The 23,303-nt window shown below is 36.9% G+C and overlaps 1 protein-coding gene across 2 annotated transcripts in view; it reads left to right on the top strand.

Moving 5' to 3' along the window:
• Positions 1 to 23,303, top strand: part of PPA2 (inorganic pyrophosphatase 2) — a 91,234-nt gene that overhangs the window by 28,738 nt on the left and 39,193 nt on the right. For both annotated transcript variants that reach the window (XM_043438321.1, XM_043438320.1), the window contains 2 exons: positions 5,340 to 5,426; positions 13,769 to 13,895. In XM_043438321.1, coding sequence (XP_043294256.1) covers positions 5,340 to 5,426; positions 13,769 to 13,895 — 214 coding nt within the window. The remainder of the gene's footprint in view (positions 1 to 5,339; positions 5,427 to 13,768; positions 13,896 to 23,303) is intronic.

Raw genomic sequence — 23,303 nt, 5'->3', positions numbered from 1 at the left:
TGAGTGCCATCCCAGGCCATTTAGAGGAACTCAAGAAACATGAGGTATGAGAGTCTAGAGGTGGAAGGAGGGCTCGTGTGTCTGAGTAGCAGAAAGGAGGCCATTGTGGATAGGATGGAAGTGAGGAAGAGGAAATAGGCTTGTATTCTCTCTGCCATTTTTAACCAGAGATCTTTACTCTCTTTTTAACCCCAAACTGATGATGTTGGTGTTGGTGGTGGTGGTGGTGGTGTGTGTGAGTGTGTGTGAGTTCTCAGCAGAAAAATGTACCATAGATTGCACAGAAGTTAAACACCAAGCAAAAACAACTGCATTGATTCATGTTTATATAAAGTTGAAATTAGGCCAGTTGTTTATGGACAAGGTAATGTACCCAACTGTCTGAGTGGTAAAGAACCCACCTGCCAATGCAGGAGATGCGGGTTTGATCGCTGGGTGGCAAAGAGCCCCTGGAGAAGGAAATGGGAACCCACTGTAGTATTCTTTCTGAAATTTCATGGAAATTTCATGGACAGAGGAGCCTGGCAGGCTGTCACAGAAGAGTCATACACAACTTAGTGACTAAATAACAACAAACGTACCCAATATTTTTTTTTTTTTCTGCCTTGTCAACGTTAAGACAGAGTAAGCCTGTTAAATTGAAAGCCAGCCCTGGCCCATTTATGTTTTTGATCTCATGTCCAGCTTCTCCTTCTGCTCCTCCTCCTGCTCCCTCACCCCAACACTGGCCTTCTCATGATTCCTGTGAGGCTCTAGGCATACTCCTGCCTCAAGCTTTCACACTCACTGTGTCCCCTGCTTGGGACATGTTTTCCCAGTGTACACACACCCTCCTTCCTTCAGTGTTTGCTTATCAGTTGCCTCCTTCATGATGTCTGCCTCTAACATCCTCTATTGTTTTAACCCCGTGTACTCCCATCGTTCTTCCATACTTTATTTTTTTTTTCCTTTTCCATTACACCTGTCAACTTCTGACATGCCATATAATCTGTGGTGGTTTAGTCGCTAAGTCGTGTCCGACTCTTGAGACCTCATGGGCTGTATGTAACCTGCCAGGCTCCTCATGTCCGTGGGGTTCTCCAGGTAAGAATACTGGAGTGGGTTGCCATTTCCTTCTCCAGTATGTAATTTAGTTGCTAAGTTTATTGTAAATGTGTTCTAGGTAGAATGTAGTCTCATGACGGCAGGGATTCTGTTTGTTTTGTTTGTCGTTGTCTTTCAGCTGCCGCATTTAGTGTCTGGTGCTGAGTTAGGTGATCAGTAAATACTTGGGGGATAAATGAACCCACGAATGCATGGTGTGTGTTGCATATGGTTCATAGGCATGTGTGGGTAATTGGATTTTGCTCTTCTCTTGTGATTCGTCTTGTAACAGCGGGAACTTTGTTCAGAGCAATTACCAAGCCAACCATGCTTGGAAGAACATTGCAGCAGCAGAAGACTGTTTACGTAGAAGCCTCTCCATTTAGTCATCCGTGTGCCCTCGTTATTTCAGACCTTCACCTGCCTAGACTGTGTAACCCTACTAATAACTTCTCCTGCGCTGGCAATGATGACTTCCTCAAAGTTTGAGTTTGGACTGGGCAAAAATCATCTTTGTTTGTCTTCCCTTAATTGTTCATATTTCCCACATATTATTCAAGTGTTGTAACTTTCTGTGTAAATATTTAGAAGACTCATCTGAATAATGTTAAAGGACAAGAATCACTAACTTCAAAATTTCTTCAGTCTTACTGGTATATCATTGTGTTATTATTTTGGACTTCATTATAATTTGGTTGATCCCAAGTTTCATTTTGTACTACTTCTTAGCTTTATAACCTGGAACCAGTGACTAAATCTAACCAGGCCTATTTGTTCCTCTGTGTCATCCTGCCATCCTACCCCACAAGGTTATTGTGGAATTCGAATGAGATGACCAAAAACAAGGTTCACCCCTCAATGAGTGTCGGGTGGTATTATCTCAGTGATGAAACTATTGCCACTGATATTAGGTGCTGCTAGTGAAATAGCTTCTGCTCCACACTGAAGCTGGTGAAGTACAGGTAGAGGCTGAGCAGATCTTACTTGACTTGGAGATAGGAGTTCTAATTGATCAGGACATAGTACTCAAGAAGTCTGCACACTCAGTTCTGTACCATTCAGTCATATTTTGGAGAGACTGAAGGGCCAGAGCATGGTGATTACTGATGTATTGGTTAATATTTGTAAGATTGTAAGGTAATGATCTCAGATACCTGCATGAGGATGAGTAGATTTGTTTTAGGCTAGATCAGTAGTCTGTGTATATTGAGTTTTTTTTAATAGCTTTATAGCTATGCTTTGTATTAATTTAACATTATTTGTATTCCTCTTGAGAGATTTTTAAACTTTTTTTTAAAGCTTTTCATGTATCCTCTGCTAAAATTTTTCTGTATACATAATATGTATACATACGTACTACTAGGTATATCCCTATGAGTCAGATTGCTAAGTTCTGAGTTACATACCCTTTTATTTTACTAGGTATTCCCAAATTGTTTATAAAAGAAGTTGTAACAATACACACTCCTACCAGTAGTAGCGTTTCAGGCTTCTTACATAATTATGAGTATTTAATGTTATCAGATTTTTTAAGTTTTTGAAATAGCAACTCATTTTGGTTTTAATTTGTGTTTCTGTGATCAGGTTGGTTATCTTTTCATGTACTTATAAATCATGTTTCCTCTTAGAATTATCTGTTCCTGACTTTGACCCATTTTGTATTGTGTTGCTTTTTCTTACTTAGTTGTAGAAGTTATTTTAAAGTCTGGATGCTAGCCTTTGTCAGTTTTGTGAAACAAATATTAAGATTAGGAATTTCGTCTTCTGGATATTTTTTTGCTAGCTTGACTGCTTTCCTAGTTGTTTCCTTGCTTAGTTTTAAGCCTAGACATTTAAAACTCCACTAGAGGGTGTAATTCAAGTTTTAACTTTGTCAAGATTTCTTCTGGTGATTGCTTGAAATTATACTGTATTTTCAAGTTAAGTTAGAAATCATTTAGTATGACTCTCTTTTTTGTAGTAAAAAACCAAGCCCTGAAGATCTAGAGCACTAAATGCAGAACTAGAAATAGAAAGAACCAGTATGGTATTTTTTCTGGTGAGGGAAATCATGAAAAACTGGTCCTAAAATTGACAATGTTGTTATAGGTTAAGAATTTTTGCCTGTATGTATTTATTTCCTCAATAGAAAGAACTAAATTGATGGTTAAAAAATGCAATTGGAGTTTCTGAAGAGAATGAAGACAGTTTTTGTGTCAATACGAAGAAGAACTTTTGTAGAAAAATTAACTCTGACCACAGTAGGCTAAGTTATTTCATTAATTTGTGAGCTTCCTGGTTACTGGTAGTATTTATGCAGATTATGAATGACCACTAACAATCATAGAATTCAGAGATAGGATGTATCTAGCAATTGTCTTATTGAAGACCTTTTTGTAGGTGAGAATACTGAGCTCTGAATCTTTTGGCCTAGGTAGTTTGTGGCTAAAATAGGACTAGAATCTAGGTACTGTCTTTCAGGCTAGAGTGACTTCTAGCTTGTCACAGTTGCTGCCTTCTGAGAATGAGAATGAGGTTAAGGAAGGTTCAGGAAAGGGTTCCTGCCTTAGAAAGGAGGAACCTCCCAGATGTTTTCTGATCCTGCCTCTGGGTTTTCTAATTCCACTTTCACTTTACTCCTTCATGGTTTCTCCAGCACATTAAGATTAATTTTGTGCATTTATGACAGATGCTACACCACTTATTAACATGGTGTTCTTCAGGGTGTTGAGTCTGTCTTGTTAATTTCTATTCCTAACTCCTGGCCCAGAGTAGCTTATCAATAAATATTAACTCAATGAATGGATGCCTGGTAATAGAAAATAAGAAGCAGTAAGGGCAACAGTAGGAAAATACACTTAAAGAGATTCTGAGAGTAAGAGAAAGAATTTAAAGGAAGAGAGTTATGAATAAAGTTATATCTGAAAGTAATTGCAATTCAGTTACCATACTAAAATTTAGGCTTTGTAACATAATGATTAATAGCAAGTATTCTCATCCTGTTGGCACCATTTAGAATGAGTGTGGACAAGTTTAAACTGTGCTTCAGTTCACTTATCTGTACAATGGGGTTAATAGATTGCACATTCTTCCTGGTATACATGTATGTATATGTGTGTATGTATCACTTAGGTTAGCTCTCACCTATAACCAATATGTAAGGTTGACAATTGTGTTTACTATTTTTATATTAATTATGGTAGTATTTGAGGGTAATGAAATGTAGTTAGACTTAGTGTGAATGTAATTAGACTTAATGTAGTTAGATTTACTGTGGGGTTGTTTTTTTTTTGGTATGGTGAGTTAGCTTATTTCTGAATATGCTATAATTAGAATCAGAAAATGTTAGAGTTTATCTATTGGGTTTAGCTCTAAGTAGCATTCCTTTTTAATTATCTATGTAAAATTAGAGGAGCCAAGCTTAGATAATTCTAGATAAGATTCTTGAGATGATGTTCTCTGCATATCTTATAAATCTGAGAGGATTAATTTCAGGGAATTTGTACAGTTCTATTCAGAATCAGCTAATCTTGAGGGTTTTGAGGAAGGATGGTGCATAAGGGATCTTTAAACTTGATAATAAATTTCTGTTATGCTGTTCATTTATAAAAATGGCCATGTATATAGTTTGTAGGCAACAAGTTATAATCTCTAAAGTAAACTAAAGAGTTGACATCTTTTCATGCTTTTGTCAAATTCTTAAGATTTGATGAAAAGGTGGAGGATCTTTTAAATGGAATGAAATGAGACAAAAATGAATTTTTCTTTTCTTTGGTAGATGCTATCTTGTTCTTTGGTTTATGAGTGAAAACTGGGTTTGTTCTATTAAAAGTCATTTAAAGTACAGGAAGTTTATTTTCAAACCTGGAAAGCAAGACCCAGTGCTGTTACCATGTCAAAGAAAGCAAAAATGGAAGCAGCAATTCAGACATTTTGTAGAAACAAGGGCACAGACAACAGGAACTTCTGAACTGAAGTTCCAAATAAAAGTGAGCATGAATTTAGACGATGACTAAACTTGGAAGAAGAGTGTGTTTGGAAATACCACCCACTTTCAGATGTGATTATACAGACAAATGAGAGACAGATGGGAGGAAATAGCATAAATCTGTTTTAATTTTTATGATGCTTAAGAATGTACTGCCATGTTGGCATTGAACCTATTTAATTTTTGAGAATTTTTCCCTTGGATTATGACTATCTGTAAAACTTCATGATGATGTGGAAGGATTATAGAGAGTATTAACCTATATTCCACCCCTACTTCTGTTTTTTAGACTTGGGAAGATCCCCATCGAAAAGATAAGAGCACAGACTGCTGTGGAGATAATGATCCTATTGATGTTTGTGAAATAGGCTCAAAGGTTTGTTTCATAGACTGTTGTTCTAACGTATGTTCTACTTTAGTCATGCCGTAAAATTTCAGTTCTTTTCAGAAGGCACCAGTTCTTCAACTCTTCAAAGTTCTTGCCTGTTTATCCCTCTCATACCAGTCCCTTTTTGTATCTTTACTTCCTTCTCTTAAACCGTGGGTTGGTAAACCCGAGCCCATGGCTAGTCAAATCCAGCTTGCCACCAGTTTTTATAAAGAACACAGCTCTGGTCGTTCATTTACATATTGTCTGAGCCGCTTTCGCACCGACACTGCAGTTGAGGAGGTTGGAAGAGATGCTACAGTCCGCAAAGTCTCAAGTATTTGCTCTCTGTCCTCGTACGGAATAAGTTTGCCGAGTCCTGCTTCATCGTCCTTGCCCATTATCCAGGCAGGATGTTCAACACTGATGAGAACTAGCTGGTACTTTTTTGTGTGTCTGCTTCCAGGTTACTGCGGACAAACAAAACTTACACTTTCACAGGTTACTACGACCCATAGAATTCTGTGTGTCTTCACTCAACATTCTTTCTCCTATTTTCTGCCGCATTTATTGCCAGTATTTATTGTTCTCTATTAAGCTCCTTGTACTTCGTTCTCCAGACTTTTGAACTCTGTGGGAGAAGGTGAGGGTGGGATGTTTCGAGAGAGCAGCATGTATATTATCTATGGTGAAACAGATCACCAGCCCAGGTGGGATGCATGAGACAAGTGCTCGGGCCTGGTGCACTGGGAAGACCCAGAGGGATCGGGTGGAGAGGGAGGTGGGAGGGGGGGATCGGGATGGGGAAGACATGTAACTCCATGGCTGATTCATGTCAATGTATGACAAAACCCACTGAAATGTTGTGAAGTAATTAGCCTCCAACTAATAAAAAAAAAAAAAAAATGGACAAAAAAAAAAAAATAAACTGCTTGTACTTCGTTCTCACTCTCAGCAGAGCATGTTGTCTTTAATTTTGTAGAGCTCCTAGAAACCTGCAGATAAGGATCCCTTTACTCTCCCCGTAGGCTTTCAAACAGATGTGCCTGCAGATGCTCCTCCTTCCCTTCCTTCTGTTACTGAGACCAGGACTTCCCCTGTGCTCTCAGCCCTGTCCCTTCCTGCCATTTGAATGACACTGTTTTCTTTACTCTTCTTTGTCCTGTATTTACAACTGCCCTTTCTTTATTAGGGGCTTCCCTGATAGCTCAGTTGGTAAAGAATCACCTGCAATGTGGGAGGCCTGGGTTCTATCCCTGGGTTGGGAAGATCCGGTGGAGAGGGGATAGGCTACCCTCTCCAGTATTCTGGCCTAGAGAAGTCCATGGACTGTATAGTCCATGGGGTCGCAAAGAGTCGGACACAACTAAGCGACTTTCACTTTTCTTTATTGACTTTATTCCATATTCCCTTTCATAAGAAGACTTGTAAAAAGAGCAAACACTCATCTCTATCTCCTTCTTCCCACTTAATCTTCAGTCAGTTTAAAATTGTTTTCATCCCCCCATTATTTCAATGAAACTGCTCTTAGAAAGATCACTGGTAGCTTTCTTTTAACCAAATCCAACCAGCCCATTTCATATGTTTTGTATAACTTGAATTTACCTTGGAATTTTATGCCTTTGACCTCTTCTTCCTTCTTCTGTCAGTCTCTTTGCTTGACTTCAGCTGTACCAGGGAGACTTGGATATCCTCTATTCTGGCTCCTCCTTGGTTTCTGTGTAGGCTGCTTTTCTTCTGCCTGCTCCTCAGCATTGCTTAGCTGGAGAGTTATGCCGTTGTTCAGCTCTTCTTCTCGTGTGAGGACTCCCTTTGTGATCCAGTCCCAACTGTTTGTGGTTTTGCTCTCAAATTACTGTCTGCAACTCAGACCCACATTCTTAGCTATCTGCATTTACAGTTGACTGTCTCCCAGGCATCTCACACTTGTGTCCAAAACTGAATTCCTCGTTTCCTCCTCTCCACATTTCTCCTCTCAGTGAAGGACACGTGTCTTCCTTCCCTCCTCGCCTCTGGATTCTTGAGACAGAAACTGAGAAATCTTACAGATCATCCTTTGCTTCTGTTCATCCCATTAGTCTTAAAGTACTGACTCTGTGACCTAAATGGCCTTTAAATCTCTTTTGCATTATCACTGGAGCTAGCTTTGTCTAGTCCTCAATTATATTGCACTTATTACTCTTATCACTGACCAGTTTCCTTGCTGAATCTTATTTTCCCTACCATCATTTACATCAGACTGTTTTCCTGCTTTGTTCGTGTTTAGGCCTTGTCCCCTGATTTCTGACTTTCTCTCCCCCCACCCCTCGTTTGCACTCTGCCCTGTAGCTGTACTATGCTTTCAACTCCTGTGACGTGTCTGCCCTCACTCAATCCAGGCCTGCACACAAACTTTTCCCTCTGTGCAGAATGGAACATGCTTCTTCCTTCACTTGGTTTTACTTCCCCCCTCTTTTCACTGAACATCCCCTTGCTCATCCTTGGATCTCAACTGTAGTATCACTTCTTCTCGGGAGTCTCCCTTTACCGTAGACGAACATGCTGGCTCTTTGGTCTGTGCTTCCTTAGGACCAACTGTCTGTACTGTTTGCCTCATTCTCCTCTCAGATGGCAGTGAGCTCTCCGAAGACAAGACCCGCCACTGCAGTGTTCAATTCAGTGTCTGGCACAGAGCGTGTGCTTAATGAAAGACATACCAAGTGTGGTCACTGCTTGAGTTGTATTCTTCTAGCTGAGATCAAATCCGTTATCTCTGGAAATTCATATTAGCACCTTTAGGCTCCCAGAATGTTGTTGTAGTCAATAGTTTTCTCTGATTCTTTGTTACTTGTTTATGTGCTATGATACTTTGTTACTCTCTTCTTCTTTCTTTCTCCTCTTCTTCCTTATTCTCCTTTCTTACTCCTTTTCCTCTTTTCCTCCTCTTCATCCGCTTCTTAGGTTTTCTGTGCCTTCTTTCACTTTTTCTTCTGTTTTTCTCTTTTTTTCTTCCTTATACTCTTCTGCCTGCTCTCTCCTTCCCTCTTCTCTTCCTTCCCCCTGTCTCTTTCTCCTTTCTTGCAGGAGAGATCTGCATCCAATTTTGATTTCTAGTTTTATACCCAGATAAGGACAGACAGGGACTAGAGTTCCTTTATGTGTGTGTGACTCTGTAATTCCCCTGTCTCTCCAGCAGAAAAATGGCCAGATTGTTTGCTTTAGTTCAGATTAAGCTATAGTTGAGCATTTTTTTGGACATTTTCTCTGCAGAGGGATAGTAAAGTGTATATAAAATGCATAGACTAGAAGGAAGAATATAACTATTTTAATGAGTACCTCCTCTCTTCTATCTTATAATAAGTGCTCTGTTATATTACTTTGGTCATTTTCCTGTGTCTCATTTTGTGATAAGAAGAGTCACTAAATTAAGCAACATTACATTGATAGAAAGGTTATATAGTAGAAAACTCTTCTTCTTTCATTGAAAATTTATTTTATTGAGATATAGTTGATTTACAGTATTGTGTTAATTTCCTCTTGGAGCAAAGTGATTCCGTTTTTTGTATATATATATATGTATACACACACACACACACACACACATACACATTCTTTTTTACATTCTTTTCCTTTATGGCTTGTCACAGGATATTGAACATAATTCCCTATGCTATATAGTGGCACCTTGTTGTTTATTCATTGTATAGTCTATATAATAATTTGCCTTTGTTGATCCCAGAATTCCCATGCAGGAGACTCGAGTTTGATCCCTGGGTATGGAAGATCCCCTGGAGGAGGGCATGACAGCCTACTCTAGTATTCGCGCCTGGAGAATCCTATGGACAGAGAAGCCTGGTGGGCTGTAGTCAGTGGGGTTGCAAAGAGCTTGACATGACTGAAGTGACTTAGCACGCATACACACATAGGAGAAATTGTATGGTATTTGTCTTTCTCTTTCTGATTTAACTTTACTTAGTATGATCATCTCTATGTCCATCCATGTTATTGCAGATGGCATTATTTCATTCTCTTTATGGCTAAGTAATATTCCATTGTATATATGTACCACATCTTCTTTACACATTCATCCATCAGTGGACATTAGGTTTTCTTTGTCTTGGCTGTTGTGAATAATGCTGCTATGAATATAGGAGTGCATGTATTTATTTTTTTTGAATTATAGTTTTGTCTGGATATATGCCCAGGATTGGGATTGCTGGATTATATGGCAATTCTATTTTCATTTTTTTGTGAAACCTCCATAGTGGCTACACCGATTTACATTCCCACCAACAGTGTAGGGGGTGTCCTAGAAAACTGTTATTCTGAAGGTATAATCCTTGGGGCCACTTGGCTCTTATTAAATGCAGGTTGTTAATTTAAATTCCTATGCAGATATTTAGTGGGTGAAAAGATTAAATGAAAATATCTTATTTTCACTGATGTAAAAATTTGACAGTAAACCTATAATTAATGAGATTGGTAACTGAAAATCATGAAAATCTATGTACCTGATAAACTGATTTGACTTATTATCACTAATTCATTATTGACTAAACAAAGGGATCTAAAAAAACTTGATGTACAGGCTGTTGAATAAACTTGTCAAAGTCACTATCTAAAATAAAATTAAAGGACTTAAATGTAAGTTATTTTTTAAAAGTGTACATAATTAATCTTGAAAGCATTCCTTTGTATTTTACATAGAATGCTTGGTACATAGTAGGTGTTTAGTTCCTTACTACTGAAAAATATGTTGACTGTTGTTGTTCAGTCACTAAGTAGTGTCTGACTCTTTGCAGCCCCATTAGATGGCTGCACACCAGGCTTCCCTGTCCTTCAGGACCTCCTGGAGTTTGCTCAAATTCATGTCTATTGAATTGGTGATGCTATCTAACCTTGTCATCCTCTGTGGCTCCCTTCTCCTTTTGCCTTCGCTCTTTTCCAACATCAGGGTCTTTCCGGTGAGTCGGCTCTTTGTATCCAGCAGCCAAAGTGTTGGAGCTTCAGCTTCAGCATCAGTTCTTCCAATGAATATTCAGGGTTGATTTCCTTTAGGATTGACTGATTTAATCTCCTTGCAGTCCAATGTATATATAATATATATATTATATATTTATATAGTATATATATAATATTTATATAGTATATTTATATAAAATTATATATTATAAAATTATATATTTATATAGTATAAATATATATAATATTAATATATACTATATATTAATATAGTATATACTATATGTGTCTATGCATATACATATGCATATAACCAGAGAATCTAGCAATGTTGTACCTGGACTCATGATGTATGGAAACTGTGAGATAATAAATTTACAGTATTTAAGGCTTTAGATTTATAATGATTTGTTACACTGCAGTATATACCTAATACACAGGATAACAGGTTTTAAGCAGTTTTACTTTCCGTGGTTTTTCATATTGATTGGGTTCAGTTGAAGTTTTACGTCATTCTTCATATTGTAAATCTGCATAGACGTTTCACTATAGGTCACTGTCATATTCTGCTCATTCCAGCTTCCCAGGAGTTAGCAGTTGACAGGTGTGAGCAGATATGTGTAGAGCCCAGAGAGAAAATTAACATCTGTAGAAGACCTCTTATGTTATAGTTCATGTGTCTTTTGTTTCCTTTGCTCTTTTTCTTTACATCAAAGAATATGTGATATGATCTCCACTTTACTGTTGAGAAACCAAGTCCTGAAGTAGTGTGTGGCTTGTGTGAAGTAATTGACCTCAATTACCTCTAAGAATGGTGGAGCAAGAATTCACTCCTGCATACTTGTGACTTAAAAATCCTATCTTTTGAAATGTTTTTGTATAATTGCTAGAACAGTCTATGATAACCCTAGTCTAGTTCTGTGTAAAATTTTGAGGCATACCTGTATTCTTGTTGCAGAATGTAAACTCATTTTTGAAACAAGGTCAACTGTATGATTCCCAAGGAATTAGTAACAGTATCTGCTATGTACATTAATTTCCTTGCAGAGTAGATGGAGAGTTTTATAATGGAACTGAGAAAATAGGTCTTATATCCAAAGCAATTTATTCCTTTAGTTAATGAGACCTGAAATAATATTTAGTAAACATGAATTACTTAATCACCATCTAAACAGTGGACCTTAGTTGAGACTGTGTGTGTGCTAAGTGGCTTCAGTCATGTCCAGCTCTTTGCAACCTCATGGACCGTAGCCCACCAGGCTTCTCTGTCCATGGGATTCTCCAGGCAAGAATACTGGACTGGGTTGCCATTCCCTTCTCCAGGGGATCATCCTGATCCAGGAATCGAACCCAGCTCTCCCACATTGCAGGCAGATTCTTTATCCTCTGAGCCACCAGGCAGGACCTGGTGTTGAGGCTGCGCTCCTTTATTTTGTGCCTGGCTGTGCCTGGCTAATCCTTAAATCACCTGTAGGGAGCATCATAGAAAGAAAGCCTCTTTTAACACCATATTTGTAAATGGGCAAAGGAAAAGGAGCAGAGTCCTGGAAGTTGATCGTAGACTTAGAATACAGATGCAGACATTTTTAAGGCTAAGTTCTTTGAGAAATATTATTCATTGGATGTCTAACATTATGTGTTCTGCAAAATTTGTTGAATTGAATTGTGGGCTCTTCATTAGAATTTTACCATTTGTCCCTAAGCATCTTATCCTGAGTTTTTGTTTTGATTGAGAGAATTTTCTTTTCAGATTTTACATGTGTTATATATAGCAAGATGGTGTTTTGTCTCCCCCACTTCTGTTGTTTGTGAGATCAGAGGGCATTTATCTTTCTGATGAAACTTGATAATGCCCAGACATGCTTCCTGCTTGTCCTTGTAACCATAAAAGTCTCAAAGTTATATGAAATTTCAAAGTAAATTGATTTTTATGAATAAATATAAAACAATTTAGAATGTGCCTTTAAAAACCATATGGCTTCCAGTAATTCTGATAGACACCCCTGCCCCCAGAGTCTACTGCAGGCTCCTCAGCTGTGTCACTGTTGACAGTTTGGGTGGATGTTTCTGTTACAGGAGACTATCCTGAGCAGCATCCCTGGCCTCTTGTCACTAGATGCTAATAACACCCACTAAGTTGTGGCAACCAAGAGTGTTCCAGACCTTGCCAGATGTCCTCTAGAGAGCAAAACTGCCTCCGGTTGAGAACCAGTGATCTAGTGTATCACTGAGTTAGCCAGTGGAGTAACGTGTCCTTGATGGTTATGTGATAACTTTGAACATTTTTATTTTATAAAGGACCTCCTGGCATGAGGTGTGTAAGTCTCTCCAATAGGATTGTAAACCTTTAAGAAAGGAGGTGCTTTCTTTTTGTATACATAGTGTCTAATATAGTGCTTGGGTACTTAATAGAGCCTAAACATGTGAGAATCTGGTCAGTATAGTTGTGTATGTTCTCCTAAAAGTGGTATTTCACTTTAGTTTATACAGTCACATTAATCTGTTCGATAAACTGATTTCAGCTTCATGCCGGTTATATTAAGATTGTAGATTGATTTTGCAAATGTTCGGGAAAAAATGTATTTGACTTTATGGTTTAAGATCTGCTTTTTTCTCTCAGATAATTTCAAGACACAACAGTGACTTTAATTTGCATACCTTGATTTCCAGTTGTAAAGCTGCATTTTAAATCTTGAAGGAATTATTCTGAAGCATGTGTTCAGATTTCAGCTTACAGTGAAATTCTATAGCCAAATAAACCTTTAAAAATAAAAGGCTATAGAAGGAACGCGTGCATATAAACTTGGTATTGGCAACTTAAAGGAACCACTGAAATAACTTTCTTTAGCACAAGGAACATCTGCTTCAACATCATGCTATTTCTTGATTTCTCTTAAAATCTTTTTAACACATTTTGTGAAATCTGCTTTGTCTGTATCTTTAACATATTCATAATTCTTTGATTGTCATTCATTATCTTAAGGCTGCATTCAGATATGGTAAAATTTTACTTTTCATTAGTAACTGATAAATATAGTTTGCAAAGAAAAGGTACTGTTAAGCAGTTTCAAAGAATTCTCATGTCTTTTTTTACCCCCAAGCAGCAGAAGCCAGATTTATACTATAGCATGATGTACGTGGCTTTATTTCCTGCTTAGTATGAGTTTCTAGGCCTACTACATTAAATTTTAAGATCTATACATAATTTCAGTTTCTAAAAAGGGCTCAAGATATCTATTCTAAAAAGTGTATCATAAAAGGCTTTATGATTGAGTTTATAATAATTTTAATTATTAAAGCTTTATTAAGTTTCAATCTGTAGTGCTTTTAATCTTTCATATGGATTTTTATAATATATGAGTAAACGTCTCCAAAGCCTTGCAGATTCTGAGTTTCTTTTCTCTTTAAAGGTTCTTTCTCGTGGAGAAGTTGTTCATGTGAAGATCCTTGGAGTTTTGGCTCTTATTGATCAGGGTGAAACAGATTGGAAGTTAATTGCTATCAATGTGAATGATCCTGAAGCCTCAAAGTTTCATGGTAAGTCTGGAACTCCCCAGAAACAGAAGTAGATCACTGTCATTGGGATTCTTAGAGTTTAAAAGGGGCTTGTGTAAAGCGCAATGTGTGTATTTGGGAGTTAAATGTATGTTTTTTGTTCTAATTCTCTCTCCACGGTCTGTGAAGGGCAGTTCAGTATGATTGTGCCTTCATTGTGTCATACTGCTGGGAGGAACAGGAGAAGGAAATGGATACAGGCAAACAGATGTTAGTTCACACTAAGAAAATACATTCATGGCTTTCCTTCCCCCTCACCTCTTTCCCTCTCACCCTCCTTTCTTAAATCTCTATTTTATTCATTTGAATAACAGGAGAAAATAAAGTGGGGGGTGGTGTTCATCAAGGACGGTGCTGTTGGCTGTGTTCGTCACTCAGTCGTGTCTGTTACCCCATGAACTATGGCTCAGCAGACGCCTCTGTCCATGGGATTCTCTAAGCAAGAATCGTGGAGTGGGTTGCCATTTCCTTCTCAGGGGATCTTCCCGACCCAGGGATCAAACCCTGCTCTCCCACATTGCAGGCAGATTCTTTACCATCTGAATCACCAGGGAAGCGACTAGGAGAGCCATCGAGGACATAAAGGGTTCTTATACCTCGGTTTTGTTTCCTCTTGTACAACTGAAGGGAAAGATAACTGCCCTCTCACAAAATTCTGATGTCCTGGAAATTTAAATTCCCAGAATAGTTTGTGTGATGAAGAGTTGACTTTCCTTGGAGTCAGACAGACTTCACTTTGCATTCTGGCTGTGCTACTTCCTACCCAAGTGACTTTGGATAAATCATTTAACCTTTCTGAATTTCAGTTTGCTCATCTGTCGGTGGAGGTAATTATACCTACTTGTGAGGTTGTTCACAGTATAAGAGATGATTTACTTAAAGCATCTGGCTGTCACATCAGGTGTTGAATATATGGCCACTATTATTATTCTTTCACCAGTTTCCCCCCCTGTTTTTCTAACCTTTCTGCTTTTGGTTTCATCCTTATTCAGGATCCTGTTTTTTTCTAGATCTCAATTCTTACCTAAACTGGAAAGTATACCATTTCTGAATTGACTAAAACTCATTAACACATTTTTCTCTTAATTTATGTGCATTTAAAATCTTTTCTTGAACATGGAGCAAGAGAAATTTTGTGCCATTGCTTGCAATTGAGGAAGGAAGGGGTCTGGTAGGGTTAAGTACATAAACCTCAGGGGCAAAACTAAAACATGAAAACTACAATTAAAATATGAGACTGAGCCCATATTAAACCATATATATTTCTTATCTAATTATTTTGCCCTGAGTTTGTTTATTATCATATTTCTCATATATATATATATATATATGCACATATATGTGTGTATGTATATGCAACAAGAGTAAATATCCAATTTAAGAGTTTTTTTAAATACATTAGCTTCTACTCTAATGAGACCTGATAATATAATGATGAAACAGCCAGCAGAAACAAATTGTTCAGCTAATTCACTTGTGATGTGGCACACCAAAGTCACGAAACTGTGCTGACGAATGTCCCTGAAAACTGAAGAGCCTGAGAGTCTAAGGAAACTTCTTCACCCAGTACTGTTGGAGGTGTGATTTAACATCTTAAGTTCTCTAACATATGCAAACACTGGTTATTATTCTTAATTTAGAAGACTCTCAAAGGATTTAAATAATTTGCCCAAGTTTGCACTTTTACTAAGTAGTAGAACCACGACTTGAACTCATTTTGGTCTGATTTTATAGTCTGCTATCCATCTACCATATGTTTGTGTAATTTTTACAGTATTTGTAACTAGCAGTTTTGAAACCAAATTATATAAGTATGTTATTCCTAGAGTTTCCTAAAGGTTAGAGTGCAAATATTAATGGACAGAGATCATTCCTAACCTTACTTTTTTCTTCACTCCTTAGCCTGGTGTGTTGTCTGTGTTTTCATGAGCACCTCTCTTGAATTGGAGGGGATGAGAACTGAGCGATGCTCACTAACACAGGGTTTGAAAGCTTCCTAAATGTGTGAAGAAATTTTTACAAAATCAGATTATATGACTTGATCACAATATTTAATAGCTCTATCTTGTATCATAATAATTCATCTTCTAAAGATACATAACTTATAGTTCAGGAGGAGTTTAAGAATTATAAGTGCATGGCTTATTTTATATACTGTTACAGGTTAAAAATAGAACCTTGGCAAGGGTGAGGGGACCTCAGAAATAAAGGAAGCAACTTCATGATTTTGAGATTAGGGGAAATGTTTCTTGTAACAATTCATGGTCTTAATGTAGTAACGTAAGAATGTATGTTTGGATTCATATGATTAAATAAATACTAGCTAATAGATATTAAAAGTTTGATGCTATTCTCTATCTACTGTAAATCTTTGAAAATAAATCAACAGTATTTAATCTTAAACCAAGTAACTTATAAACATTTTATTATACATCCCTGTCATGTCTACCTTCTAAAATCACAAACACAAGATTTTGGATGACTTTTTTTTTTTTAATTATAAAAATAGTCATGTATTTAGAAATAAAATCTCAGAAGTATAAAAAAGGTACATAAAATGAAAAGTAATGTTCTCTTTCCCACCCCCACCCCCAGTATACTTCTGGTATCTTCTTCCCCAGATGTTTTTAGTTCTCGATTGGTAGCTTCTCTTCTGTAATCAATGTGCCTCATACCTCTGTTTCTTTTCTTTCAAGTTGCTGCTCTGAAAGATTAGAAATTTAACATACATTTCTCAATTTTGTTACCACATTTCTTCTTCTGTTACTTAATAGCTCTAGGTGTTACACTTCAAACTATATTTATTGCTTCATTAATTTTGAACAGTAACTCATGGCTGCCCAGTGTAAAACCGGGACATTGAGGTTTCTACCCTTCTTTCCTTCTCTGCCCCTTACCTCCCAGCTTCCCTCAGCTCTACATTTAAATGTGCAGGTTCTGTTCTTTCACCATAGCTGTTTATCATGTTTTGTCTCTTAAATCTGATAGTTGAAAACTACTGAACGGCATTTACAGTATTACATGAGTATCGTTCACTTCGTTTATCGTGCTGTTTATTGAATGACTGATTTTGGACGGTCTGTATTCTTAAGCCTGCTGCCTAGCTGTCATCATGGGGTTTCTTTTCATTGCCTTGCTGGGTTATTAGTCCTATTCTTTCTTAGATTCTTTCATATTCTCTTCTGTATTTTCATTTTTGGCTGGTGTACCTTTCCAAAAATTTTTATGGAAGATGCCTAGGAAATTGAGCTCATACATGTCAGAGTCTATACATGTCAGAAATAGTTTATTTTGTTTTGTTGGTCAACTTATACTTAAATAATCTTAAAATATCTAATGCAGTAACCTTAAGTGGAAGTTACTGTATATGAGTTGAAATTTCTATCACAAAGGAGTAAGTGATTTTTTAGCAGTTTTAAACATTGTCATCTATACGTGGCATTTTTATTCAATATGAAGAAGGGTTAAAACCATGTAAGGAAGGGTAACTATCTGGAAATTTTTTTAAAAAAATCAGTAGTTTTCTGAAGATGTGTGCAATGTAGAAATGTATAGAGAAATTTTTTTATTATTTCCTATATATTTTAATTGTTACTTAGACATTTAAAAAATAAATCCCTGCTATTCATTTCTACTACCTTAAGAAAAGCTGTTTTTTACATGGTCAGTACCTATTTTGTTCTTTTTTGAAAACAAAGACAATTTATAGACAGTACACTTTATCTCTTTTTTTTTATATATTAATCTGGACACATTTATGTTTTTGCAAGGAAGTTCTGGTGTTATTTGTTAGGTAATAACGTCTTTGATCCTAATGAACATGTACAGACTTCAGTAGACTGTAATATTCTGTTTTAATGTGTATAGGTTTTTAAACTTTGACTTGACTGAACTAAAAATGTCCTTGCACGAGACAGCACATTTCAATTAGAAGCTGGTTGCTAGCTATATTTGTCATTTTAACATTATTATTTAAATCTTCAAGTTTTGCCTCCTGAAATTGGAGTAGCCACTTTGAAAATCTAAAAAAAGTCTAAATAACATTTGAAAACAAATTCCTTATACTCTTTGATAGAAACTTGGGCACTTTGACTGGCTCATTAACACGTGAAGAGCACCAAGACTGTTTAATGCCCTATAATTAGGTTCCAACCCCTAATGCTCCTAATGGTACCCTAATTTGTAAGAGTTAATCAGACTCCTTATGTAGGGCAGCTTAATTGTTACTAGATAATGCCTTGGCTGTTAGGGATAATAGTGCTTGGTTATGAAATAACCAAGTTCAGAGCTTTTTAAGAAGATTGAAATTGTAATCCTAGGGCATATGTCATTTCTTTGGTTAAAGCAAGCAGTTCCTATCATGTCAAGCTTCAGATACTCACCAAACAGATGTTTGAGCCTCTTCAGAACTGCCAACGATGCCCAAGGACCTTATGTCAGGTAAAGTAATGTCATGAGGAGGTATTTTAAGCCTGGAAGCTCTGTCAACTTGCAGAGTAATAAAAATTTATTTTCTTTGGTATTAAATGAAACCTGCTATCTATTGTCCTGTAATAAATAACTGCCTGTGCAGTGACGTTAAAGTTTCAAAAATTGATAAGCAGAACAATTATATTGATGTAGATACATTCTGGGATGAATAAATCACGAGTAATAAGGGAATTATTTAAAAGAGGCTTTTGGGACTTTTTCAAAGGCCAGCATTACACTTGTCCTGAAATTATCAGAATTTATCTTTATTTCATATTTTTAAAATTTCACCTTACGTTTAAAGAAATTTGAAAGTCAAACTATGTAGTTTCTTTTATTTTCTTTCAGAGAAAGAAAGTGTTGGTCGCTCAGTCATGTCCAACTCTTTGCGATCCCATGAACTGTAGCCCGCCAGGCTCCTCTGTCCATGGAATTCTGCAGGCGAGAACACTGGAGTGGTTGCCATTTCCTTCTCCCGGGGATCTTCCCAACCCAGGGATTGAATGGGTCTTCTGCATTGCAGGCAGATTCTTTACCTTCTGAGCCACCAGGGAAGCTCATTTTCTTTCAAAGCCAAATGTATTTGACTTAAATTTTCATGTGCTAAATAAATACGTCTAGTGCCCCTTCAATTATTATTTTAAAAATAAGCCAAATTAACTGATACTTGATTTCCTTAATTCCTGAAAAACAAGTTAATCTTGTCATTTAGGGAAAGATAGGCACAGCATAGTAATCTTAAGGGAAAATATTCATGTTAACCTCTGTAACCTGAAAGGATGGAGTTCTGCTTGCTTTCCTGCTCATGTACTTGGTGCAGACAGGGGCTGGCATGTCACCATTGTCATCCTCAGAGTGCTGATATTTCTGGAACAGTTACTGTATGCCTAGTAACTATGCTGAGTGCTTCTTTTGCAATATCTGCTTAATGTTTGCCTAAGTTCATCAAGATGTGCTAGTGTTCTCTCTCTCTTTATTTTCTTTCAAATTAGGAAACTGAGACGTTGGTTGTTGGGGGCAGGGGTCAGTTGGTGACTTCTCTAAAGGCTTATGGGAGCCACTGGAGTCCAGTTGCACTCCAGAGCCCATGCTCTTCACCCCTGCATCGCATTGCCCCTCAGAAAAGTGTCTGTGGCCTTGGTTTTCTGGGAGTGCTGACCATTTGCTCTTAAATAATTAAAGCATTGGTGGGATAATTATGATTAGAAGTTCTAGTAAAAAACGATGGCTCTTTTGATCTTCATTCCTTTGATTTCATTAATAGTTATGGCTTAATAGGGCATGGGTGGGTAGGGATGGAGTGTGGGAGGAAGTGGTTAAAGAATAGGGACAAATTGAGTAAAATGTACTATAATTAAGAATAGAATTAAATTACTGGGAATCTTCAGCCTCTTTTTTTGAACCTTGACCTCTCCCAGTGTTTTTTCAGGCTTCAGTTATATTCCTATGATGTGAAGAGTAGAGGAGACCTTAATTCTAAAACCTTCTCTTGTATGTATTAGTTATCTTATCTTGGAAAGGTCACATAACCTCCTGAAGCATTCTTCATCTCTAACGTTGTGGGGTTGATCCTCTAATCAGTAAATGGTCCCTAGAGTTTTTCTTCTCTAAATTTTGGTTGTTTTAGGAATATTTCAATCCATTATTTTTAGCCTGTCTTCTTCTAAAATAGAAAGACCTAAATTATCTTCAGAGTTAGTGCTTAACAAAACACTTACAGGATCATGAAATAGATTTCTTGGGGACATTGGCACGATTTTAGGTACTTTAGGGAAGCTTTAAATGGTGGAGCTGAAACTTCAGTGAAAGGTTGGCTGACCCAAAGTCTAAGCTTTTAGCCACTGGATTATGTGTTTCCAATTAAAATTAGGTTAGAAAACCATTTGGATTACTACATACAAGGCACTCAGATGGTTTTCATTTTGTTGGTCATGTAAAAATTTCTCATGAAATGATAATGTTTATATTTTGGGAAAGAAATCTACCAAGTCTTTTCCAAGAGAGTTTCTTGATACAGTATAGATAGTCTTCTATGTAGAAATGCTATGATTGGTTTTAACTTATTTTGAAGTGTATTAATTTCCACTTTTTCATGATGTTAGTATATATTTTTAGTACAGGCATTGATAAGATATGTAGAACAGTGTGGAAAACATGAGAACCTTTGAGAGATCCCAAGTAGTATAACTATTAAAACTGTTCTCTGAGCTGAAACGTCTATTTTAGATGCAGAAAATACAGTGAGTATTACAGGATGCAGTTATTATTTCTTGTGAATGTTTATAAAATGTCATTAGAAACATATGTCCTGCTTCCCGTGGACCTTGTTTAGAGGCCGGCCATGCACATGTTTAGGCCTGTGAAAGCAGCCTCGGCAGTACTGGGACAAGAGCTTTATGTGGTTATGTTACTTCCCTTGGTAGCATCCCATAGAGTTGGAAACTCCTATTCTTTTTTACTCTCTTTGGGCAGAACTTCAAACATAAGCACGTTATCTATTATCTTCTTTTTTTTTTTTTTTAAAGTAATGTAAGGAGATATGGCATTACATTTGAGTTACTGGCCTTTGTCTAAAAATAGAAACAAAAATCCTCATCTAATTATAATGCTTTTCTCATTTCATGTTGTCGTTTGTGAAAATAATGCTAGAGAAATAGCATTTCCACTTTCTTTTCTCTTATCTTTTTCATGGAGGTACAGTTAGTTCTCCACATGGGGATGTGGGTGGGAAGTTAGAGGTGTGCATGATATATAGTTTGATAAATCTCCCTGAGTGATTTTATGGATTCTTTCTAGTTGAAAACCGTTCTGTTAATCTATTCTTCATTGCTGGCTAGGTAATCCAGTCTTGGAACTAGAATAATTGATGACAGTTTTGATATATGTTCAGTTAGGAGATGAAATCACCTAACCAAATTTGATGATGTTTGTCTTCCCACACATGTCCCTGGCCTCCATATTTTTCAGAGGTCTCCATGCAGTTTTCCATCGTGACCGGACCAATTTACAGTCTTCCCACCAGTTTACAATGGCTCCCTTTTCTCTATACTCTCCCCAACATTTGTTATTCCTTGTCGTTTTGAGAATAGCCATTTTAGCAGTGTGAGGTGGTATCTCATTGTAGCTTTGATCTGCACTTCCCTGATAGTGATGTTGAACATCTTCTCATGTGCCTGTTGACCATCTGTATGTCTTAGGAAAAATGTCTATTCAGATCCTCTGCCCGTTTTTGAATTGGGGTTTTTTGTTGTTATATTGTTATTGTAATGAGTTCTTGATATATTTTGGATGTTAGTCCATCATCAGATATACAACCAGCAAATATCTTCTCCTCCCATTCAGTAGGTTACCTTTTTATTTTAATGATGGTTTCCTTTGCTGCTCAAAAAACTGTTTAGGTTGATGTGTTTATTTCTGCTTTTGTTTTCCTTGCCTTTGAAGTCAGAGCCACAAAAACATTATTAACGCTGATGTCAGTGAGGTTACAGCCTGTGTTTTCTTGTAAGAAGTTTATGGTTTCAGATCTTTAATCGATTTCGAGTTAATTTTTGTATCTATTATATTTAGACCACTCTTTGTTTCACAGGTCACTGAAACTGTCTTCATGTCTTTTCAGTCTTTCTTTCTTACTGTTCTCCAGACTTCATAATTTCCATTGTTCTGTCTTTTACTTGCCTGATTTTTCTGACATATCCAAGTTCTGCTATGAAATTCATCATTTTTCATTTCTGACTACCCGTCATTTGTCTTGTTTTTTTTGAAAGTTTCATAGTTTTTATACCTCATCTGAGATTTCCACATGTTAATGCATTGTGAACTTTCATATATTCCTGAAAGTCCTGGGGCATATTTGTAATAACTACTGTAGAATCCTTGTTTGTATTAGCTTGATTAGCTCTAGCAGATATTCCAATACATACAATAAATCATATGATTATCCTGCTTTTACCTGACAGGTATTTTTGTTCCATATTGAGTCAACAGGGTGCTTTTTTGTTTTTAAGTATTTTGAGTTTTCCTTTTTTATAATTTATCTATCTTGCTGTGGGTTAATTTGAGTGAACATGTTGAAACACAAGTTCTTTGCCTGAACTTTGTCAGATGTGTCTATTTTTTGTAAAGTAAAATGCTTTGGAAAGTTGAGCATTGTTTTTAATTCCCCTCTGTTTTAAGTGTTAAAAAAGTTGATTATTTAACTTAAACATATTAGAAAAAAACTATAAAAACTCAATTGCAATAATATTAGAAATAAATGTAAATATGACAAATTAAGTAAGAAGTTAGTTAACAAATTCATTTGAGGACTGGTCTTTACCATAAGGAAAAGTAGTATGTTTTTAGAAGAACTTTATGAATATGTTATTTTTAGTGTTTATTTATATTATTCATGTCTGTGCCTAAGTGGAAAAAGTGAAAGTCGCTCAGTCGTGTCTGACTCTTTGCAAGTCAGACTATACAGACTATACAGTCCATGGAATTCTCCAGGCCAGAATACTGGAATGGGTAGCCTTTCCCTTCTCTAGGAGATCTTCGCAACCTAGGGATCAAACCCAGGTCTCTCATATTGCAGGTGGATTCTTTACCAGCTGAGCCACAAGGGAAGCCCCTAAGTGGAGAAGGGAATGGCAAACTACTTCAGCTTCTTGCCTTGAGAACCCCATGAACAGTATGAAAAAGCAAAAGATAGGACACTGAAAGATGAACCCCCAGATCAGGAGGTGTCCAATATGCTACTGGAGAAGAGCAAAGAAATCACTCCAGCAAAAATGAAGAGATGGAGTCAAAGCAGAAACAACACCCAGTTGTGGATATATCTATTGGTGAAAGTAAAGTCTGATGCTGTAAAGAACAATTTGTATAGGAATCTGGAGTGTTAGGTCCATGAATCAAGGTAAATTGGAAGTGGTCAAACAGGACATG

This window comes from Cervus canadensis, chromosome 19, assembly GCF_019320065.1.
Source record: "Cervus canadensis isolate Bull #8, Minnesota chromosome 19, ASM1932006v1, whole genome shotgun sequence".
NCBI lineage: Eukaryota > Metazoa > Chordata > Mammalia > Artiodactyla > Cervidae > Cervus > Cervus canadensis.
This window is presented reverse-complemented; position numbering and strand designations above follow the sequence as displayed.